Source organism: Hyperolius riggenbachi, chromosome 2, assembly GCF_040937935.1.
Source record: "Hyperolius riggenbachi isolate aHypRig1 chromosome 2, aHypRig1.pri, whole genome shotgun sequence".
NCBI classification, from domain to species: domain Eukaryota; kingdom Metazoa; phylum Chordata; class Amphibia; order Anura; family Hyperoliidae; genus Hyperolius; species Hyperolius riggenbachi.
Genome location: NC_090647.1, coordinates 500,123,239 through 500,146,235, shown reverse-complemented (window position 1 = coordinate 500,146,235; position 22,997 = coordinate 500,123,239). Strand labels below are relative to the sequence as shown.

Here is a 22,997-nt window from a genome sequence, read left to right as displayed (position 1 = left end):
TGAGAAGATGGGCTAGTCCAAAAAAAAGTCAGTAATGTCAGATTTCTACTACCTACTGTAAGTGACAGCAACGTAGGAGAAAAGTCATTTATGGCTCATTTTACTCTGGAAGAAACATACTTCCTATTTGTATATGTTAACATGTATTTGAAATTTTAAGATTTTCGGGACAGAGGTCCGTTAAATCAGTACAACTCTGGCCTTGCCAAAGGTTTAAATCCCAGCCCAAAACCCCATGTGCCTGGAGCTGGTGTGCTTTCCTTTGTGTGACATTCCTCACACATTCTAACGACACATTCGTATGTTATCTGGCTTGACCCAAAAGCTGCGCCAAGATCTCAGTTGTGAACTGGGCACTCCATGATGGCACTGGAGCTGGCGGACTAGCTATAGGATGGACTACAACAGATGTGTACGCATCACCCAAACCAAAGACATTAAGGGCTTGTTCACAATGCATCAGTTGCATTGCAGAATAATTCTGTAGGTCACCTTACTGTGCATACCATTCTATGGGCCTGTTCACACCACTGCATTGTAACGGATCACTTTATTCTAACTCACTGCAAGCAGGCTCTGAATTAATGTCTATGTCCAGTCTCCATTGCAGTTCACTCATACCGCATACATTATGCAACTGACCTCTGTGAATCCAGCCTAAGGCTAGGTTCACAGTGGTCAGTTGCATAACGCACGTTATAATGCATTAATATGACTGAACTGCAATGGAGACTGGACATAGACGTTAATACAAAGCCTGCATGCAGTGAGTTAGAATAATGTGAGCAGTTACAACGCAGTACTGTGAACAGGCCCATAGAATTGTATAGGCAGTGAGTGAATATGCAGAATTATCCTGCAACACAACTGACCACTGTGAATCCAGCCTAAGACAAGAATGCATACAGTGCAATTGTCAAAAATATCCCACTCAGTGCCCCCCCATACCGAGGTGCCTTGTAAGCGATTCCCCCACCCCAGGCTCCCATTACCGGCTCCCCTCTCATCCACAAATGCTTAAAATAAACACGCGGCGAGAGATTCGGAGGTTGACATGTTTAGGTCAGTGGCTGGATGGTGTAATGGTTAAGGGCTCTGCTTCTGACACAGGAGACCAGGGTTCAAATCTCGGCTCTGCCTGTTCAGTAAGCCAGCACCTATTCAGTAGGAGACCTTAGGGAAACTTGCCTAACACTGCTACTGCCTATAGAGCGCGCCCTAGTGGCTGCAGCTTTGGCGCTTTGAGTCCGCCAGGAGAAAAACGCGATATAAATGTTATTTGTCTTGTCCATTTCCTTTTAAATAATACACATTGCCTGGCTGTCCTGCTGATCCTCTGCCTCGAATACAAATACTTTAAGCCACAGACCCTCTCTACAAGCATGCAGCAGATCAGATGTCTATGACAAATCTGACAAGATTAGCTGCATGCTTATTTGAGGTGTGTGATAGACCCTACTGATCAGAAAGACCAGCAGGACAGCCAGGCAACTGATATTGTTTAAAAGGAAATAAATATGGAAGCTTCCTTAGGTCACACACCTTGACTTCCTCTTTAGACGGTTTCATACGTGTGTTAAAACAATGATCGTGGTGTTTGTCGGTTAATCACTTCACTAGTGAGCCAGAGCAATTTTAACCTTTCAGAGCTCCTTCCATTCATTCGCCTATAACCTTATTACTACTTATCACAACAAAACGATCTAGATCTTGTTTTTCACCACCAATTAGGCTTTCTTTGGGTGGTACATTTCACTAAGAATTATTTTATGCTAAATGCATTTTAATGGGGAAAATAAAAAAAAAATCCATTATTTCTCAGTTTTCAGCCATTATAGTTTTAAAATAATACATGCTACATTAATTAAAACCCCCACCTTTTATTTGCCTATTTATTTTCCTAGTACAATGTATGGTGCCAATATTTTATGCAAAAGTTTATTTGGGTAATTATGGGCGAGTGTGGGAGGTAAGGGGTTATTTTTAAATGTGTTGGTCATTTCATTAACATAAAATGTATGTAGGTGTAATTTTATTATTTGGCCACAAGATGTCCTCACGCATTATCTTCCTGAGTGTACAATTGCTAACAGGAAGTAATGCGTGGCTGTTTTACAATGACTGCAGGCATCTCATTGATGCCGATGATCATTGATACCAGGACTTAGTGGGGAGATCAATGAATGGGAACGCAGTTCTTATTCATTGATCTCCCCAATAACAGGCGGCGGTGAGAATGTGTACAGGGGCACGTGGCAGCCATTCGCCACAATAGACAATTATCTGTGTCCCTGAGCAGGTACTGAAGTCCTGCACGACGTAGATAATCCGTCTGAAACCACATAAATGGTTGAGCGATGTCCATTCCAATGAATGCTCAAGTTCAATATAAAAAGCTTTAACAAACTTTTTGCCACATGATTTCCTTTTATTTAACTGCAGAATGAAATTGCGGTGACGTGCTGTTTGCATTTTGTTATTAAATGATCCCCCCACCTGACCCCCTCCTACCTGCTCAATGCTGGATGGCAGCTTGGTTTTTGGGAAGAACACATGCTTCATGTAACGCTTCAAGGGGCAGAGACAGACGTACACTATGCCCGACATGACAATTACCCCAGCAAACACCAAGCCTATGGCCAGCTCCGTAGCATAGGACCCAGGAGCTACAGAAAGGAAACAAACACGCAAATCATGTGACAAGAACCATGAATCAGAGGGTTCTCTTAGGTAAAGAATGAATTAGTAAGAGTTATACATTTTTAAAGCAGGTTTTTCTTTGTTAGATCATTTAAATCTGCTTTTTTCTGTCTTATAAAGATAAAGAGAAACCAAGGCGAAGCCTTATAGAAAAAACAGATACTTACCTATGAATAGGTAAGAATAGGCATACATTCGTTTTTGCCGCCTGGTGAATTAGGCGCAGGGTGAGCCGAATGAGGTCTCATCTTGCTGTCACACAAATTCTGGGAAACGTTCATTACTATTCAGAGGGAGAAGTAATCCAGGTTGCTGTGATCCTGTGCAGCCATAGACAAAATAACATTATGTCTGTGGCGGTGCCCAGGTCAGGGGCAGCGTGGGTAAGAGTGCGCACCAAAATGACCTGCTTTGGAGCTTCTGGATCCTACTCATCACCACCGCCTCTCAGATGATGGCCATGCTCTCGGCCATGCACAAGTGCGGCTGTACTGTGCCTGCGAGTGTATGGCTGTGCCTGCCCACTAAGCCAAAGCAACTTGTATACAAGCAGCTTTGTGGATTTCTGCGCAGGCACGGGCATACTCGCGCAGGCACAGTATGGCCACGGTCGTGCAAGGTGGAGAGTGCAGCCATGGAACACAACCAACAAGCTTTTTCTCTGATATGTTTCGGGGGTCTGTGCATGGCATGAGTGGGGGTGAGAAGAGTGCAGGAAGCCTCTGGTCTAAGTACCTGCTTTTTCTCCAATTTCTCACCTTGGGTACATTTTTCAGTTCATACACAAAAATCTGCCAAAACTGCTGGCACAGCGCAAGTGAATATATAGAGAAGAGATGACATCACTGGGTTACAAGCACTGGCCTGTACTGAATAGACATTAGGCGCGTTGGACAGAACAGATGTATCTAGACATCCTCAGTAGGGACTCCAGTTTTTTTATTCTTGCTCTCTTGGGGCGAAAGGGGACAAACAGATGACCATTGACATGAACATGTTCTTAAAGTGGACCTGAACTCAGGACTCCTCTCTGCTCTAAAAGATACACAACAGCATAATCTTTAAGCAAAAAACATGTTTTTGTTGCAGCTGATACAAATCCTAAAATAAATTTACAGTTTCTACTTCCTGATTCATGGAAGCAGACATATTTGTTTACAGCCGGTGCTTTCAAATTGGCTTATCTGCTTATCTGCCATAGGCAGTCATGTGACACAGGGTTGATATCAAATTACAACTAGTGATTAGACACAAATGAGGGGGAATGAAACAGGCTAAACGCTCTAAATGCATTTCTCTACGTTTTCCTTCTGTCCTGAGCAAGAGTTCAGGTCTACTTTAACTGATCTCCAGCCTTATAATACAAACATCAGGCGAGTATATTCATGAGGTGAACACGCACCAGTGGTGATGCAGAAGGGTTTGCTGTAAAGGCCGGTCTGGTCGGGATCCGCTCTTTTTACACGGGCTCTTGCACAATAAGTTGTAGAGGTTTCCAGGGCTTCTATCCTGAAGTGTGGCCCATCCGCATCCTTAGTGATCACCTGTGCAAAGAAACACAAGATGCTTTGTCAGAGAGGATAGCTGTGTGACAACTATGGTCCTGATTCAGTAAGGCTACAATTCCACTTGTGCGGTGCGGAATCGCCGGGAAATCACCGCGGACGAAATCGCATGCGGGTGCGATTTTGCATGCGTTTTTCCCGCGATTTCGCATAGGGTTGTAGGTGTGCGATTTTAACCATGTCACTGCCTGTGTAAATTAACATTACCTCCTATGCGAAATCGCGGGGAAAAACGCATGCCAAAACCGCATGCGATTTCCCTATTAGATACATTGTATGCGATTCGCTTAGCGGTGTGCGGGGAGCGAATTGCAGATTTTCCCCGCACACAAAAACGCTCCGCACAACGCACAAGTGGAAACAGGCCCATCCACTTGTATTGGCTGTGCGAATCCGCATGCGGACAACGCATGCAGATTCGCTATAGTGGAAACGAGCCCTAAAGCTTCTCCAGCATCGCCAGTGGATATCACCACCTATGGTGAATAAAGTTTGTTTCCTGGTTTATCAGTGCTGTGATCGCTATACTATAATCTCTCTAAACTGGTGATCCGATGAGGATGGCCAGCAGTCACCTTTATTTTGTGTTTTTTGGAGAAGCGGCAAACTGGCCCCCCTTCTATAAACTCATATGCAATAAAAAGTCCCTTTTAAAGGTGGACTGTCTACTAAGCAAATATATGTCCACAGTAATGTGCCTGACGTTGGGAGCTACAACATTAAAGGGGAACTGTAGTGAGAGGAATATGGAGGCTTCCATATTTATTTCCTTTTAAGCAATACCAGTTGCCTGGCAGCCCTGCTGATCCTCTGCCTCTAATACCTTTAGCTATAGACCCTGAACAAGCATTCAGCAGATCTGGTGTTTGACATTTTTGTCAGATCTGACAAGATTAGCTGCATGCTTGTTTCTGGTGCGATTCACACTACAGCAGGCAAATGGTTTAGCAGGGCTGCCAGGCAACTGGAATTGCTTAAAAGGAAATCAATATGGCAGTCTCCATATTCCTCTCACTACAGTTCTCCTTTATCTTGTTTTAATATAGGTTGAGCAACGGTCCTTTATTTTCTGTTTGGTCAATTGTTTAGTCCAAGTTGCTCCTGCAGTTTGCAGTCCGAGTATGAAACAGAGGTTGTGCTTAACTCTACTATTTTTTGCATACAATTAAAGGGAACCAGAGAGGATCAAAAAAAGGTTTTATATATACACCTGGGGCTTCCTCCAGCCCCATACGCACGGATCGCTCCCACGCCGCCGTCCTTTGCTGCCTGGATTCGCCGGTACCGGGTCCCGTCATTGCCGCGAGTCGGCCGGCGGACGCGGCCGATTCTCCGCATCACACGGAGCTCCCTCTATATAAGTACGCATGAGGCTGCCTACTTGCTGCTCAATTAAGCAAGTTGTAATAAATTTGGGGACTGCAGCTCAAGTAACTATTTTTCGATTGGATTATTTCATTTTTGTGGCCTAAGCACAGAATATATATCTGCATGTGTACACACAACTTCTAGTCGTTTGTCCAACTAAGAAATGTTCAAACATACAGTCGTTTGATCAGTCGTTTAATCTAGTCCATTGTTCTATCCAGTCCATTATCAAGTTGGTTAGACGACATGTAAATTAGGTAAATTAGCGTAGCAGCCGCTTTGTTGGTCAGTGTGAAAATGTGAAAAACACAGCTTATATATGTACACTGACATACAGAGGACATGTCGGTATATATAAACTGTGTTTTTCACATTTTGTCAGCATCTGCAAGAACCAAGTCCGACGAAGGCTTATTAGCCAAAAGGTCAGACGCTATGCGTCAGTAGCATGTACAGATAGCCGCCTGGAGGTTATGGGACAGCACACGGAGGCTGCAACAGGACAGGTAACGTATAAATGCACAGGGAGGGGCACATTTATACATTACAGTGGAGGTTTCGTCGCTTGTTTTGGAAATTGCCGCCGTACCGCTGCGCACCCAACCAAGCAACTTCGGCCCCACATCTTGCAGCATGCACGATAGACAAAGCGACCAATTTCTGTCCTGAAATTGGTCGCTTCGTTGGTTGGGCATGCACTTGGCGTCAACGATTTTATTATAATCGAATTAGATGGCCGATCAGCCTCCAAATGTATGGCCACCTTAACAAGGTACAACACTCTACTGCTTCTGCATACAATTAAAATGCCTTCCCTTATTGTTGACTCCAGATAACGCCCTTTTGAAAGTCTAATTTACAAATGCGGCCTTTACCTCTGTTTTTTTTAAACCTTTCCAGATCTCCAGCTCATACTTCCATATATGCCCACGCAGGAAGTCCAGATGTAATCCCTCTGGCTCCTCAACAAGAATGTACAGAACATTGTTGTGAATGGTCATGTTAATGCCTGTTGGGGGTCCTGGCACAGCTGTAAAAAAAGGAGACTACAGTAAGGCCTCATATACAACTGAAAGACAACTTTACTTACGGTAACGTCTTTTCCAGTAGTCAGAAGGACAGCACCCCTGGTGAGACTTGTCTCCCTCCCAATCGTGGACAGGAACTGCAAAAGAAAAGATTTGCATAACAAATTGGCAGCCATACATAAGCCACTATCTTACCACCAGTAACTCAGTTAATACAATAGATGACACGGACCGCATAGATGCTTACTTACATAATTATTATTCCACCCAAAAGAAGGGCGGGTTGCAGGGGTGCTGTCCTTCTGACTACTGGAAAAGACGTTACCGTAAGCAAAGTTGTCTTTCCCAGAACGTCATTGGACAGCACCCCTGGTGAGACGATGTACAAGATATAGGATCTAGGGAGGGACCACTGCCTGCAGCACCTTCCTTCCAAATGATAAGTCTGCTGCGGCCGAGATGTTTAGGCGATAATGTTTCACAAAAGTGTTCTGACTTGACCAGGTAGCAGCTCTGCATATCTGTTCTATAGATGCCCCTGCCCTCTCTGCCCAGGAGGTTGATATTGCTCTTGTAGAATGAGCTCTGATTGGAGAGATTAAATGCTTTCCTTGAACCTGGTATGCTGATGTGATAGCCTGTTTTATCCATCGTGCCAGCGTTGCTTTGGAAGCTTTGTTGCCTCTTTGTTTTCCAGCAAAAAGGGTGAACATTGCGTCAGTTTTCCTCCAGGAACTTGTTCTTTCCATGTAGTGTATAAGACATCTCCTTACGTCAAGGGAATGGAGTCTCCTTTCCTTTTCATTACTAGGATTCTCGCAAAAGGAGGGCAGGAAGATCTCCTGATTTCTGTGAAAAGAGGAAACTACCTTGGGTAAAAAGGCTGCATCAGGACGTAATGTTATTCTATCCTCCGAAATGGTGCAGTAAGGCTCTCTAATGGATAGTGATTGTAATTCACCAATTCTCCTGGCTGAAGTAATTGCCAGCAGGAAAATGGTCTTTAAGGTAAGAAATTTTTCTGAAATTTGCGCTAATGGCTCAAACGGAGCCTCACACAAACCCTGTAAAACAATGTTTAAATCCCAAGCAGGTACTTTTGTTTTAATTGCTGGCTTAAGTCTCTTTAAAGCCTGAAAAAAACGTACAATTAGATTTTCTTCTGCCAGCCGTTTTTCTAAAAACACACTAAGAGCAGATACCTGTACTTTCAGGGTGCTGATACTAAGACCTTTCTTATATCCACACTGAAGAAATTCCAATACGGACTTAAGAGATGCATTGTTAAAGGATCTTTCCATACACCAATCGTTAAATATTCTCCAGGCTTTTTGGTATATTTCTCGAGTCACTTTTTTCCTACTCTGTATCAAAGTTTCTGATAGTTCATCTGAAAACCCTTTGGACTTCAGGATGCCCCATTCAGGTTCCAAGCTGAAAGGTGAAGCATGTGTAAGTTCGGATGCCATACTGGACCCTGAGATAGCAAGTGTGGCAGAGGAGGAAATATTATCGGATCTGTTACTGCTAGTGCCCTCAGTGACGTGAACCATGGTTTTTTTGGCCACAGTGGAGCTATTAAGATTACTCGAGCCTTGTCCTGTATAATCTTCTTTATCACTCGTGCTAGCAACGGAACTGGAGGAAATGCATACATCATTACTTCCCCCCAATTGATCGAGAAGGCATCTACTTTCCATGGTAGATCTTCTGGAAACAGGGCACAAAATTGTTGGCATTTCGTATTCACTTTCCTTGCAAACAAGTCTATTTTTGGGCAGCCCCATTGTAACGTCACCTGCTGGAATATTTCCTGATCTAATGACCATTCGTTCGCATCCAACCTCTTCCTGCTGAGGTAGTCTGCCAGTTGGTTTGAGGTTCCTTTTAAGTGTGTCGCTGTTAAGGATGAGAGATTCCTTTCTGACCAAAATAGGATCTTCGTCGTCTTTTCCCATAAGGATTGACTCCTCGTACCCCCTTGTTTGTTTAGGAAAGCCACCACACTCTGATTGTCTGTCCTTATCCTCACATGAGACTTCTTGATTTGGGGCCCGAAATGTAGTAAAGCTTGCCACACTGCTTGCAGTTCTCTGTTGTTTGATGACTGTGAACTGATCGTCATACTCCAGGCTCCCTGGGCCGGTTGAGAATTGAAGTGGGCTCCCCAACCCCATAAACTGGCGTCGGTTGTAATTGTATTCTGATGAGGAAAACTCCACAGACGACCTGGAGATAGATGATCCAGCCGTTTCCACCAAAGCAGAGAAGCCTTTGTACTCTGTGGAATGACGATTTTCTTGTCCAGTGACGTCATAGACCTGTTCCAAGATTTTAGTATCCACATCTGTAAGAATCTTGCATGGAACTGCCCCCACTGGATTGCCGGAAAGGAAGAAGTTAGAAGACCTAGAAGTGCCATGGCCTTTCTTAGCGATATGCTTCTCAATTTCTGAAACGAGAGAACATTGTCAATAATAGCACTGATCTTCCTATCAGGTAACAACAATTTCTCCTTTCTAGTAGAAATAATGAAACCCAAAAACTCTAAGGATTGGAAAGGGACTAGGGCAGACTTTTCCCAATTAATCAACCAACCCAAATCCTGGAAGAAGCTCAAAGTTGTAGTTATCTGATCAAAAACGGATTTCTCAGAAGACCCCCATAATAAAAAATCATCAAGGTAACCGACAATATTAATCTGTTTTAACCTGAGAAGGGCTAGTACCTCAGACATAACCTTGGTGAATAGCCATGGAGCTGAAGATAATCCGAAAGGTAAGGCATTAAACTGAAAATGTCTTACCTCTCCTTCCATCCACACGGCGAACCTTAGGTATTGTTGGCAGGACAAATGGATTGGCAGATGAAGATATGCATCCTTCAGGTCTAGAGATGCCAAGAAGTCGTCTTTCTGTAAGAGATGAACTACAGATCGGATATTGTCCATCCTGAACTTTCTGTATTTGACCCTCAGATTTAGTTTCTTTAGGTTTAGAATAAATCGATAGGTTCCCTGAGGTTTCTTCACCAGGAAGACTGGAGAGTAGAATCCCTGTTCTTTTTGGCATGCTGGAACCTGACGAATTACCCTTTTCTGAAGAAGTGACCTTATTTCTGATTGAAGGGCTATTCTTAAAGATGGGTCTTTTGGACAAGGGGTTAGGACAAAATTTTGAGGGGGAGGCTGCTCGAACTCTATTTTGTAACCTTCTAATATTATATTCAGTAACCACTGATGGCTGAACAGTTGTTGCCATTTTTCGAAATAGTTGGTGACTCTCCCCCCCACTGGAATGATGGCGTCATTGCTTGTTTGTCTTTTTGGTATTAGTAGAGGTATTGGGGGGTCTTTGTTGTCTATAAGGGGCCCATCTTCTACCCCTGGAAGATTTGTTATCCGCTTCATTTTTGGCGGGGGCCCGAAATGGCCGCTTATTTTGAAAAGGGCGCTTCCTTGGGAAATTATTATTATCCGCCGTACGATCTAGTGTATCGTCCAGCTTTGAACCGAACAGCAGATTACCTTCACAGGGGATACCACAAAGCTTAGATTTTGAGGAAGTATCCCCATTCCAGGTCTTAACCCATACTCCCCTTCTAGCCGAGTTGACTAGCGCCGTGGTTCGGGCTGCCAACTTTACTGTATCATCTGCCGCATCAACCATGTAATTTGAGGCATTCGTAATTTTTGGGAAGTCATTAAGAATTTCTTCCCTAGAAACTCCATTAGCAATCTTAAATTGTAGGTCTGATAGCCAAGTTTTCAGAGAACGACTAACTGCTGTTGATGCCACAGCCGGTTTGAAAGTTAATGAAGCCGACTCCCAAGCCCTACGCAAAACATTATCCATTTTTTTGTCTATTGGATCTTTTAGGTTACCGAAGTCTTCAAACAACAGGTCTGATTTTCTTGACACCCTGGAAAAGGAAGGATCCAGCTTTGGCGGAGGACCCCAACAAGCCTGATCATCCGGGGCAAAAGGGTAGCGCTTAGATAAAGATTTGGGCCAAAAGGCCCTTTTCTCAGGATTTTCCCATTCTTTCTTAATCATAGATTTAAGAGTAGAATGGACCGGAATGAATCTAGATTGGGGGTCCGCCAAACTTTCATACATCTGGTCCAGGGGTGTCAGGGGTTTTTGCTCTGATCTAATACCCATTGTTTCATGCATGGAGGTTAGGAGATCTTTCATTAAATCTGGGGAAAAAGCAAATTTCTGTGATTTCTCAGCTTTTTCCATCTCTTCACCCTCAGATATCTCTTCTAATGCAGATATTTCCCCCTCAGAGAGTTCTGAGCCCTCTATATCACTCTCCCTACTTCTCCTAGCCTGCACAGGAATACGTGCCGCTGGAGTAGGAGAAGACCCAGTATTGATAGGTATAACAGCAGCGTCACTGCTAGGGCCAGGAACATCAGCAGGGTTGGGGGCTACAGCTTGAGAAGAAATAGCAGAATCCTTAATTTCTTTGATTGCTGAAGACATTTCCGCCCGCATCCAACCCATCAGATCTTTAAATATGACAGGGGATTCATCTTTAAAGTGAACCAGAGACGAAGCACCCTCATGTATTTTACCATAGAAATCAGTGGGAACATTAGAGAAAACACCTACCCTGCTCTCTGTTCCATCCTCACTGCTAAAAGTGTCTGTTATCTAGCTGAGATAAGAATCCCGGACTGAGCATTGAGTTTGGCTTTGCTATAATGACTCAGCTATAATGATTTCTGAGCAAAGCCAGCAGGGGGCAGGCTTGGACTTGAAAAGACACAAAAGAACACAGTCTCAGCTATAATCTTTCTGTAGCAAAGCCAGCCGACTGCTTAGTCGGGATTCTTATCTTAGAGGTGATAACAGGCAAATTAAACAGAGAACAATGTAACAAAGAGCAGATTAGGTGTTTACTGTCATGTTCCCACTGATTTATAAGGTAAAATACATGAGGGTGCTTCATCTCTGGTTCTCTTTAACCAGTTTATTTGTGCAATCCTGGCACAACTTTTTAGAGGATGAGGATGACAAGCGAGTGGAGCAAATGGCACATTTCTTCGCAGATTTGCTAGATCCACTTGATGCATGCTGACCCTTGTCAGTTTTATCATGTTTTTCAGGCTTTTCATGTTTTTCAGGCTATAAAACATAATAATAAGCCAACCATTAGCACCCTCTCTAGTACACACACATATATATATATATATATATATATATATATATGTATACACTGCATATCTATATTTCCATTGTACTTGCCAGAGAGGTATCTTGGGCTGGCCTGGCAGACTGCGCAGGAGCTGACCCAGAAGCGTCCTCCATGCTCACATAAACCACCAGAGTGAGACAGGAAAAAGGATTAAATCCAGAATCACATGAACAATAGGGCTCAGCTGACTAGCACATTAGCATAATTTATTTGCATAGTCCCCCGTCGCGGCACCTGCCGCTTAATAGATATGCATAATTACCTCGTATCTCCGCAGCCCCTGCCGCGCTATTTGCTAATTACCTCAGCGAATCAGCTGATGCTGATTCGCAATCACCTCCGCGGCCCCTGCCGCCCGATCAGAGTCACGCCGGACGCCGCGCGTGACAACTTCCGGGTTGACCCGGAAGTACCTTGGTCTGAAAGCGCGCCTGCGCTATATCTCTGCTGCCTCATACGGAGAAGCCTCCTCCACGCTGCAGGGCTCCGACTGTCCACTGTACAGCATGCCTGGAGCCCTGAAAGACGTTGCCCCCGACCATCTGTCATGGATAGCATCCTGGAGACCTCTCCTCTGCATTCCCGTCCGGGACAGGAAACTGAACTGAGTTACTGGTGGTAAGATAGTGGCTTATGTATGGCTGCCAATTTGTTATGCAAATCTTTTCTTTTGCAGTTCCTGTCCACGATTGGGAGGGAGACAAGTCTCACCAGGGGTGCTGTCCAATGACGTTCTGGGAAAGAATGGTCACCAAAAACTAATGTTATTGTTTTGAGTAATAGATTAGGAACAAGAAGCGCTGTACACATCGATGGACACCTGTACACAAGGTAGACCATCTCCTTATACAATGATACATGATCATTTCAGGTGAAAAGTCTTTGGTATGTGTGCGGCTTTAGTATGAGGCAGGTCCTGTTCTCTTTCATATTTTTAATATTTGTAGCGTGTACACAGGATGTCTCCAACCAATGTTTTGAGATAATAATAATAATAACAACAACAACAACACTACCCTGCTATACCACTGTATACAAAGCACCTTGATTTTCAGCACATGAATGTAATCTTGGCTAACAGCTTACTTTCTTTTCGAGGATGAAACTCTACGAAGTTGAAGCTGCGTTCACCCGTCTGGCTATTGTAGACCGAAACTCGGAATTCCGTCGTTACATATTTGTCAATGCCGGATACGTTGCACTCCAAGGTGGTGATGTTCTCACATCCTTCCATTTTCATCCATTTTTTACTAGAAGGAAAACTAGCAAAAAAAAAAGAAAAAAAGGGGATCTGTTAATTCCAGCACAGCTTGATTAAATGAACTCTGAGCTGACAAACCTTACAGGACAACTGAAGTGAGATGAATATGGAAACTACCATATTTACTTCCTTTTAATCAATACCAGTTACCTGGCAGTCCTGCTGATTCTCTGCCTCTAAGGGCTCTTTCACATCAGAGCTTGCGTTGGAGAAAGCTCAAAGCATACGTTTTGTTGTATGCGTTTTAATATACGTTGCACTGCAGTGAGTGTGCGTTTTTAATCCGTTTTCAATGCGTTACAGCACATACAAAAACGCAGGTAATTTTTTTTTTCTTTTAGTTTTCAACTTTCTACATTGTTCCTCTTTTGCATTCTGGGACTGATTGTCTGCGTTAACGGATTAAAAACGCGGATAGTGTGCGTTTTACATTGACTAACATTGTAACGCATAAAGCTAGCGTCGGCCGAAAAACTGCGCCTGGGTGCAGTGTAACGCAACGCACAAAAAGGCTGCGTTACATGTGAAAGCTAAAATGAAAGTCTATGGACTTTAATTTCACCTTGGGTAACGCAAACTTTACCCTTTGCGTTGAAACGCAGAAAATCTGCCTTAATGTGAAAGAGCCCTAATACTTTTAGCCATAGACCCTGAACAAGCATGCAGCAGATCAGGTGTTTCTGACATTATTGTCAAGTCTGACAAGATCAATCACATGCTTGTTTCTGGTGTGATTCTGACACTATTGCAGCCAAATAGATGAGCAGAACTGCCAGGCAACTAGCATTGTTTAAAAGGAAATACATATGCCAATCTTCATATTCTTCTCACTTCAGCTGTCCATTAAATAAGCAGTGTCCATAGTTCTGCACAGTTCAGAACATGCAGTTTGATTTGTCAGGATGTCCCCGGCCCCCTCCTGAGCACGGTGCGCACGCTTACAGCATTGCCAGCGCGGCAAAGACTTCTTCCTGTTCAAAGACCCTGGGCCAAATTGCAGCTGAATAGACCTGTGCAGGAAGACACTACTTATTTAAAGGGAACCTGACGTGAGTAAAATTATTTAAAATAAACACGACGTAGCTGCAAATTAATATTACATACTAACCTCACCGTCAGGCGTACGAAAGGAATCAGCACGGGAGACTTGGGAGCAGGATACAGCCGGTATATGGCTGATACTGCTGCTGCACAAGTCCCGGCCGTGCTAAATACTACTCTCCCTCCAGGCCGCCATGGATGGTGGGTAATGAAATAATTTGGCTTCCAGCTATTGATGGAGGCCGAATTATTGTGTTTTAGAAGTAACTTCAGCTCCATCTCCTGACAGCGCCGAAGTTACTCCCAGTGCGCCCAAATCTCCAGCGCTGGAATGAAAGTCTTTGCACAGTCAGTCCCTCTCAGAAGCTCACCATTTTCTTCTTACAGTGATACCTTCCAGTTCTGACAATATTTTGTCAGAACTGAAATATACCAGTTGCTGTCAGTCGTATATCAGCAGCTTTCAGTTACAACTAAACATGCAAGGTAATGTCCATGCTTCCCTATGGCTCAAGTGGGTGATATTACAGTTTTACAGTGTGCTGACCAGGAAGCTGTTATGGGGTAATGGCCATTTTTAAAATGGAAGACAAAGAATTCCATTGATCACAGTGGACAAATGGAACGCAGGAGAGGAGAAAGAGATTGAGGAGTAGACTACACAGGAGGTAAGTATGTCTTGTGTATGGCTATTTTGACTTTTTATTTTCAGTTCAGGTTCTCTTTAAGGTTTTTCCCCTCAGAACTCAGTATGTACTTTATACTGGTTGAACTCGATGGACGTATGTCTTTTTTCAACCAAAATAACTATGTAACTATGTAAGAATTCCTTTAACAGGAACCCAGGGTGATGAGACCTATGGAAGGTGCCGTATTTATTTCCTTTTAAACAATACCAGTTCCCTGGCAGTCCTGCTGATCTTTCTGGTCCATAGGGTCTAAATCACACACCTAAAACAAGCATGCAGCTAATCTTGTCAGATTTGTCATAGACCTCTGATCTGCATGCTTGTTCAGGGTCTATGGCTTCAAGTAATAGAGGCAGAGGATTAGCAGGAGAGCCTGGTCATGTGCATTATTTAAAAGGAAATCAACATGTCAGCCTCCATATCCCTCTCACCTCAGGTTCCCTTTAAAGAGAACTTGTATCCATCTGTTTTTGGAGTGAAAGTGTGTACACACACTAGTCCCAACTCAGCAGAGACTGCCCAGCCTGGCTGGCTCTGTTGAGATTCTAGAATATGAACAACCTCCCAGGAGCATCACTGAAAGATACGGACAAGCAAGGGAAGCTGTGCTCATTCTATCGAGGCCCAAGATTTAAAGGGAAAATGAGGAGCCAAGAGAAGTGATCACACAATCATTAAAGCGAACCAAAGCTTAATATTTAACCTGCAATGAGGGAAGCCTCAGGATCCTTTTGGAGGTTCCCCTCGGTGGTCCGCAGTGCCCCGGATGCTGAGCGCAGACCACCTCCTTGTGGCCGTGCAGCTCCTCTGTCGCAATCACAGCTTCGCGTTATAAGCTGTAGCCTGCCCACGCAGTAGCAAGGAGCCGCGGGCTCAGTGTTACTGCACATGCGGGCTCAGATGACTATTGCGTGGCCATGAATGCGGAAGAGAAACCGCTCGGCCCTGATAGGATTAGCGACAATGCATTGTCACTAATCATTGGGGAGGTGGGGGTCGCACTCAGCGACGGGGGACAGCGGACCACTAGGGGAAGCCTGCATAGGATCCTAAGGCTCTCCTCTCTTTAGGCAAGTATGTCATGTTGTGTACCCGAGCTTCGGCTCATGTACACTTTAAGCCTCTGCACTCAAACCCTCACAACAAGCTGGAACCCTGGTAATGATAACAAAACAAATTAAATGCAATTTGTATACAGTAATGGACCATATTGGCTCCCAAAATGGATTACATTCAAAAACACTCTCCACCAGACCCCCTTCACCAGCGTTGAGGGCCCCTCGTTTCAAAAGGGTCCCCACTCTACCCACACCAGTCAGCACCAGTTCCAGTTTATTACATATATTCTGGGGTGAACAGAGTTTGTAAAAAACACGGAAACAGTCAGTACAACTTGAAAACAAAGCTGAACCCTCCCAAAGCAGATCAGGGCAAGACGGATCGGTGATCTCCACCAACCACGATCATTCCCCGATCCATTTGGTAAGCGTAGTCGGAAACAAAAGATCATGTAAATGATTGTTTACATGATCGTAGCAAAACCCATGTAAGTCATTGAGGATTGTTCCGATCCTAACTATTTAAATCGAACAGGTTGGTCGTTCAAAACCGAAGGATCGCCGTGGGTGGCATGCGTCGTTAAACAATCGTTTATTGAATTTACGCTAAACAATGTTGCGTGATATAGTGAAAAAAAATTGTCAGTTGTGCAAAATCGCCCAAGAAAATCGTTAAGCGGGCCTTAAGACTTTTCCCTGCGACTGTACATACCAATGGTCCACAGAAAATGTCACATTTGGATTCCGTTGGAAATCCCAGTCCCACTTTAGCAGGAAGCTTGCGTCTATTGCCTCCACTCTAAGGTGCTGCGAGAGCCCTGCAAAGCAATACACAAACTCAGCTCACAGGTAGATTACATCCAATCACAGCTTGTTGCATAGAACAGATGGGAAACAGTCTGTCAGTTTACAATACATTCGTTTCTGGTATGAGAAAACCTACATTCAGGGCTCATTTATATAAGAAATGATCAAGCATGAGACATCACTGCAGCATCCACCACATTAGGGATTTTAAGAAACAAAAAAAAACAAAAAAAAACAAAAAACATAAAACCTTTTTATAGCAGATAAGAGATGAAAAACTAACTATAACAAGTAACTTGTCTATATATTCTTATCTAAAGTCTAGATAGTTTACACAGCAAATCAAGATGCAAACAGCTTCAACAGTATATGATCATTTCTTCCTGTGATACAATGAGAGCAGCTATACGCTGCTTGTTTTCATTACACACAGGCAAGCCGCTCTGCATCTCCACCCCTCAGCCTGTGAAAACTTTACTCCCTTCTCCTCCTCCCCTCTGCCTTTGAAATCTCTGGCTAGTAACACCTCCTCCTGCCCAGACTGAGCTCCCATAAGCCCTTGCTACACGGGTCTCAGCGAGCCTAGGTGCTGGAGGAGCTGTGGGTGAGGCTTGTTTAGTTTATAGGGAATTAAAGAGTATTAAAAAAAAAAAAAAGTATTGGGCTTGAGGAATGCCCTATAAACTATATGAAAGGAACACAATTATGTAAAAGTTTATGTCGGATTCACTTTAATGCCAGAAAACACTTGCATTTAGTTTTTGGTGAGTTAAAAGCGCTTTTAAATCAATATTCTGACTGCAGACATGTCACCACACTTTCTGTCCACGAGACCCTTACATGCCACTATGGATGTAAAGTGAACCATAAAAGTCAGCAGCATAAGCAGAGCAGGATCATCCACAAGCCAACCTAGGCAGATTCCTGAGGCCTAGTGGGTCTCAAAGCGCCCAACTGCCCCTCTTTCTCAATCTGTATCTTGTATTTTTTAGGTTCTTTCAGTAAATTTATCTGTGAGGGCGAATAATGTTCTTACATTCCATGATCCGATTGCAAATTCCATATTCTGTTTCCTAAGTCGACTGCCGTTAATCCGTACCAATTTCCGACGCTGCTCTGAAGCAGTTTCCTAATTTGGTTTTCTTAGGGGAACAGGTTGTTAGGTCTTTGCCCAATCCCCAGACATGGAGGGCCCTGCTGAATGCTGCCTAGGAGTCGGGACCCACCACTGAAATTATCACTGCTGCGCCTTTTGAACAGGAACACCTTGGCCAGCACTGCCAGAAGCCAACAATCAGGATCCTCAGCAGCGTCAGCCATCACCGCAGGATTCTTTCATGAAGAACTGTGTCATCACTTCTGAACCTTCGCCTCCCTCTGTCCCCCTCCCCCCATGTCTCCTTAGGGATTGACAGATGATTGCCACGTATGACTGGTGGCGCCATAGTATGGCAGCCTCAACTGTTGGCTTTCAGACATTATCATCCCCATCCTTCCAGAACCTGTATGAGCCAACCCCTCCTTTGTCCTTGGCAAAATAAATTATTCTAAATCCAATTTAGTCTTGAACATCACCTTTGACCTGTCCGGCTAGGGAGGCCCTACCAGTAGCTAAGCTACCGCCGGCATAGCTCTCAGGACCACTTATTCACGCAAGCCCCACCACTGCGACAAAGTAAGGATACCTTCGGTGGCGGCTCTTCCATTTCAGATTGCCTAAAAGACCATAAGGGGGGGGGGGGGGGGGGGACAAAGCTACTACCTGGGGCCCTATTTCATCTTTATCCAGCTCTAGGCGGGAGACTGATGCCCACATAGCTGTGCACTGCATGGAGTGGTACAAAGCTAGTGGGAACAGCATTTTGGCTGAAGCGTGATCAAGCTGAGGTGGTGTATGGTGGAAAAATCAATCTGCGCTCCCCAGTACACTTCTGTTCAGAGAGTAATCTGTCACTGGCCAGTTCAGGCCACTATTGCCCATGTATGGATAGCCATTTACAGATTTACAAAGTATAAAATGCTGACTCTGTGACAGGACAAGACAGAGAATATTTATATTGTGCTTTTCTCCTGGCAGACTCAAAGCGCCAGAGCTGCAGCCACCTGGGTGCGCTCTATGGGGAGTAGCAGTGTTAGGGAGTCTTGCCCAGGGTCTCCTCACTGACTAAGCGCCGACTTACTGAACAGGAAGACACAAGATTAAATCCCATGTCCCCTGTGTCAGAGGCAGAGCCCTTACCCAGTACACTGTGTAGCAGAGCTTACCTTTAGATGAAGTGTTGAAACATTTGGGTTCACTGAGAGGGCTGCGGACTTCATGCTGAGAATCATAGACTTGAGCCCTAACACAATAAATGGCATCACGCTGAAGCTTGTTTAAATATATGTTGCAGGTTGAATGCTGTCTATTTTCCAGCCTCGTCTAAAATACAAAACACGTACTAGTTTTTTAATGCACTTTGGTAGGAAACAGCAATATTATAATAATACTAGCCAACCCGCGTCGTAGCATACGCCGCATCTATCTATCTAATAGAGTACGTGCCTCAACCTTGAAGCAAGAAGAAGTAGGCTTTCCATGAGAAAATGTATGCGTGCTCAAACACCAAGTTTAACCCTAGCAAGTCTGGCTTTGCAAATCCGGCCTAATTGGCTATTCATGAGGCAATGCTCATGCAAATATGCATTTGCTTTCGCATGCCAAACTATGCAGGGTCCAAAAACCAATACCGCAAAGCGATCGCCCTGCGGGTATTAGTTCATGCTACTTTAGCACTATCCAGGAGCGCCACGGGGAGGATTCCGAATGCCCCCATACAACCGGGGGACTGCGGGGACCCAGGCTCTCTTACTGCCTGGGGACCACAGCGGCACCCCGGAGGGGGAGGCTGGGTGGCACAGCTGCACCCCCCCCCCCCCCCCCCAAGTGTGGTCAGCGCCGGGGAGAGCCATCCGCACCCACCTCCCAATATTAAAAACAGGCACTTACCTTAACGTCAATTGCGTTCTGCAACATGCACATTAACTTGGGGGCACCACATGAGAAAGGAGTGAAGCATGGGTCACCCCGAGCTTTAGAGCTCAGGGCTGGCTCACATACAACACTCCGGGGTGGGGGGAGGACAGGCGCAGACAACTCACTCCAGGGCTCACACCACCAGAGCAAGCCATCCACCACCTGCCTCCAAAGGATACAACTGCAAAAAATGCTTTCCGTGAGAAAAATTTTGCGTGCTCAAACACCAAGTTTAACCCTAGCAAGTCTGGCTTTCCAAATCTGGCCTAATTGGCTATTCATGAGGCAATGCTCATGCAAATATGCATTTGCTTTCGCATGCCAAACTATGCAGGGTCAAAAAACCAATACTGCAAAGTGCTCTCTCGCTGCCTGGGAACCACAGCGGCACCCCGGAGTGGGAGGCTGGGTGGCGCAGCCGCCCCCCCCCCCCCCAAGCGTGGCCAGCGCTGGGGAGAGCCGTCCGCACCCACCTCCTAATATTAAAAACAGCCACTTACCTTAACGTCCATTGGGTTCTGCTACATGCGCATTAATTTTCTCATTTTGTGCAGTTTGTATCCTTTGGAGGCAGGTGGTGGATGGCTTGCTCCGGTGGTGTGAACCCTGGAGTGAGTGCGCCTGTCCTCCCCCCCCCTCTGGAGTGCTGTATGTGAGCCAGCCCTGAGCTCTAAAGCTCGGGGTGACCCATGCTTCTCTCCTTTCTCATGTGGTGCCCCCAAATTAATGCGCATGTAGCAGAACGCAATGGACGTTAAGGTAAGTGCCTGTTTTTAATATTGGGAGGTGGGTGCAGACGGCTCTCCCCGGCGCTGGCCACACTTGGGGGGGGGGGGGTCGTCCACGCCACCCAGCCTCCCCCTCCGGGGTGCCGCTGTGGTTTCCAGGCAGTGAGAGAGCCTGGGACCCTGCGGTCCCCCCAGTTGTATAAAAAGGGGGCATTGGGAATCCTCCCTGTGGCGCTCCTGGAGGCCTGGAGCACACCAAAAACTGCTAGCAGATCCGCAAAATGCTAGCAGATTTTGAAACGCTTTTTCTTATTTTTCTGTAGCATTTCACCTAGCATTTTGCGGTTTTGTAAAGCATTTTTGGTGTAGTAGATTTCATATATTGTTACAGTAAAGCTGTTACTGAACAGCTTCTGTAACAAAAAACGCCTGCAAAACCGCTCTGAACGGCCGTTTTTCAGAGCGGTTTGCGTTTTTCCTATACTTTACATTGGAGGCAGAAACGCCTCCGCAATCCAAAAAATGCCTCACCTCGGGAGTATGCGTTTTAGCAAGACGCCTCCCGCTCTGGTGTGCGCCAGCCCATTGAAATACATTACCCAAGCGTATCCGCAGCCGCAAGTGGATCGCAAAACGCTGCCGAACCGCTCTGGTGTGCACTAAGCCGGATAGTGCTAATGTAGCATGTAGCAGGGTGACTGCTTTGTGGTATTGGTTTGTGCATGCATTTGCATGAGCATTGCCTCATGAATAGCCAATTAGGCCAGATTTGCAATGTCAGACTTGCTAGGGTAAGGCCTTTTTTCCATGGACTGAATAGGCAGTGAAATGGCTCTCAAACTCTCGCTGCTGCCTGGTAACTGCTCGCTGCTGCCTGGTAACTGCTCGCTGCTGCCTGGTAACTGCTCGCTGCTGCCTGGTAACTGCTTGCTGCTGCCTGGTAACTGCTTGCTGCTGCCTGGTAACTGCTTGCTGCTGCCTGATAACTGCTCACTGATGCCTGTTAACTGCTTGCTGAGCACACAGCTCAACAGTCCGTGGAAAAGAGGCCTTAAACTTGGTGTTTGAGCACGCATACATTTTCTCATGCAAAGTACTTCTTCTTGTTTGAAGGTTGAGGCACTTAGTCTATTATATATATAGATTATTATCATCATTATAATAATAATAATAATAAGAACATTTGTATGGCGCTTTTCTCCTGCTGGACTCAAAACGTTCAAGAGCTGCAGCCACTGGGATGCGCTCAAGAGGCCACCCTCCAGTGTTAGGCAGTCTTGCCTTGAACTCCTTACTGAATAGGTGCTGACCCTAGCCGGCATTCGAACTCTGGTCTCCCATGTCAAAGGCAGTGCCTTTAACCAGAACACTATCCAGCCACTATGAGTCACGTATCCACATACGAGCCCAGTTATCTTTTAAGGCCAATTTTTTTTTTTTACAGTTAAAGTTTCCTTTAATGACCTGAAGTCTTACTGACCCCCCACCCCCATTGCTCGGTTCACCAGGTATCGCGCCTCCTCCAAGGCACTCCCGTAGCCGAGAGCATTCTTCGCTTGCACAGTAGGCAAAAATTGCAACTGCGCACACACTGACTGCCCCCGACCGGAGACTCTTCAAATCGCCCGGGTTATGGAGGGGGACAGCGGAGGAATGGCGCTGAGCAGAATGATGGTGAGGGACCAGAACGACTTCAGGGGGCTGGAAGAAGCCCCACATAAGTAACTGGACTTTTTTTCAGCTAAGTATCCCTCTAACGGCCGGTTCAGACGGGCTTCTAGCAGCATCCTTTTTGCCCTGTGTCTCGTTCAGGGGCTTGTGCGGGCCCAATACAAACAATCCCATTCACTTGAATGGGAACAATTGACGGCAAGTCCCGGACGCTGGCAGTAAACGCCCGCCAAGCATCCGTGTGAACTGGCCCGAAGGCTATGGCACATGGGTGACTTACAGATTTCCTAATAGTTCTTCATTTGTTTCAACAGAGGTGCTCAGTTGCTAACTTTTGTAAAGATTCTCTTGTGTAAAAACAACAACTGAGAGTCAGCAGCTTCTTGTGCCAGGAATAAAGCCAATTCTCTGACATTACAGTAGCTGCAGATGTCCTTCAGACAGTGATCCGTACTTTACAGCAGTAGTTCTGCAGGGAACTACAAAATCACAGTAGAATAGACTTGCAGCCACTACGAATCACTCATGTGACACAGCCCTTCAAGCGATTCTGACGTGTAAATAGTAAAAACAAAAAACAAAATCAGATCCTCACCTAAGTAGAGGGGAGGCTCTGGGTCCTATAGATCAGTGTTTCTCAACATTTTATTGGTATGTACCCCTTTTACAACCCTATACTCACCAAGTACCCCCACAGCATAGTAAACATTATCGCAAGTACCTCTTGACAAATATATATTGAATCGTAGTACATGATAATTGGTTCTAAACAATTTTACCAGCATTGACTATTACTTTTAATTAGTTAAAATACTAATTTGGTGTTGTTTAAATAAGATTTATAATTTTCTAAAACTCTA

The 22,997-nt window shown here is 45.0% G+C and overlaps 1 protein-coding gene across 1 annotated transcript in view; it reads right to left on the bottom strand.

Moving 5' to 3' along the window:
* The window catches only part of IFNAR1 (interferon alpha and beta receptor subunit 1), a 39,495-nt gene that overhangs the window by 2,751 nt on the left and 13,747 nt on the right, over nt 1-22,997 (bottom strand). Inside the window, exons 2-6 of the mRNA XM_068270470.1 lie at nt 16,628-16,733; nt 12,953-13,128; nt 6,509-6,663; nt 4,103-4,244; nt 2,512-2,666 (exon numbers count right to left, since the gene is read on the bottom strand). Coding sequence (XP_068126571.1) covers nt 2,512-2,666; nt 4,103-4,244; nt 6,509-6,663; nt 12,953-13,128; nt 16,628-16,733 — 734 coding nt within the window. The remainder of the gene's footprint in view (nt 1-2,511; nt 2,667-4,102; nt 4,245-6,508; nt 6,664-12,952; nt 13,129-16,627; nt 16,734-22,997) is intronic.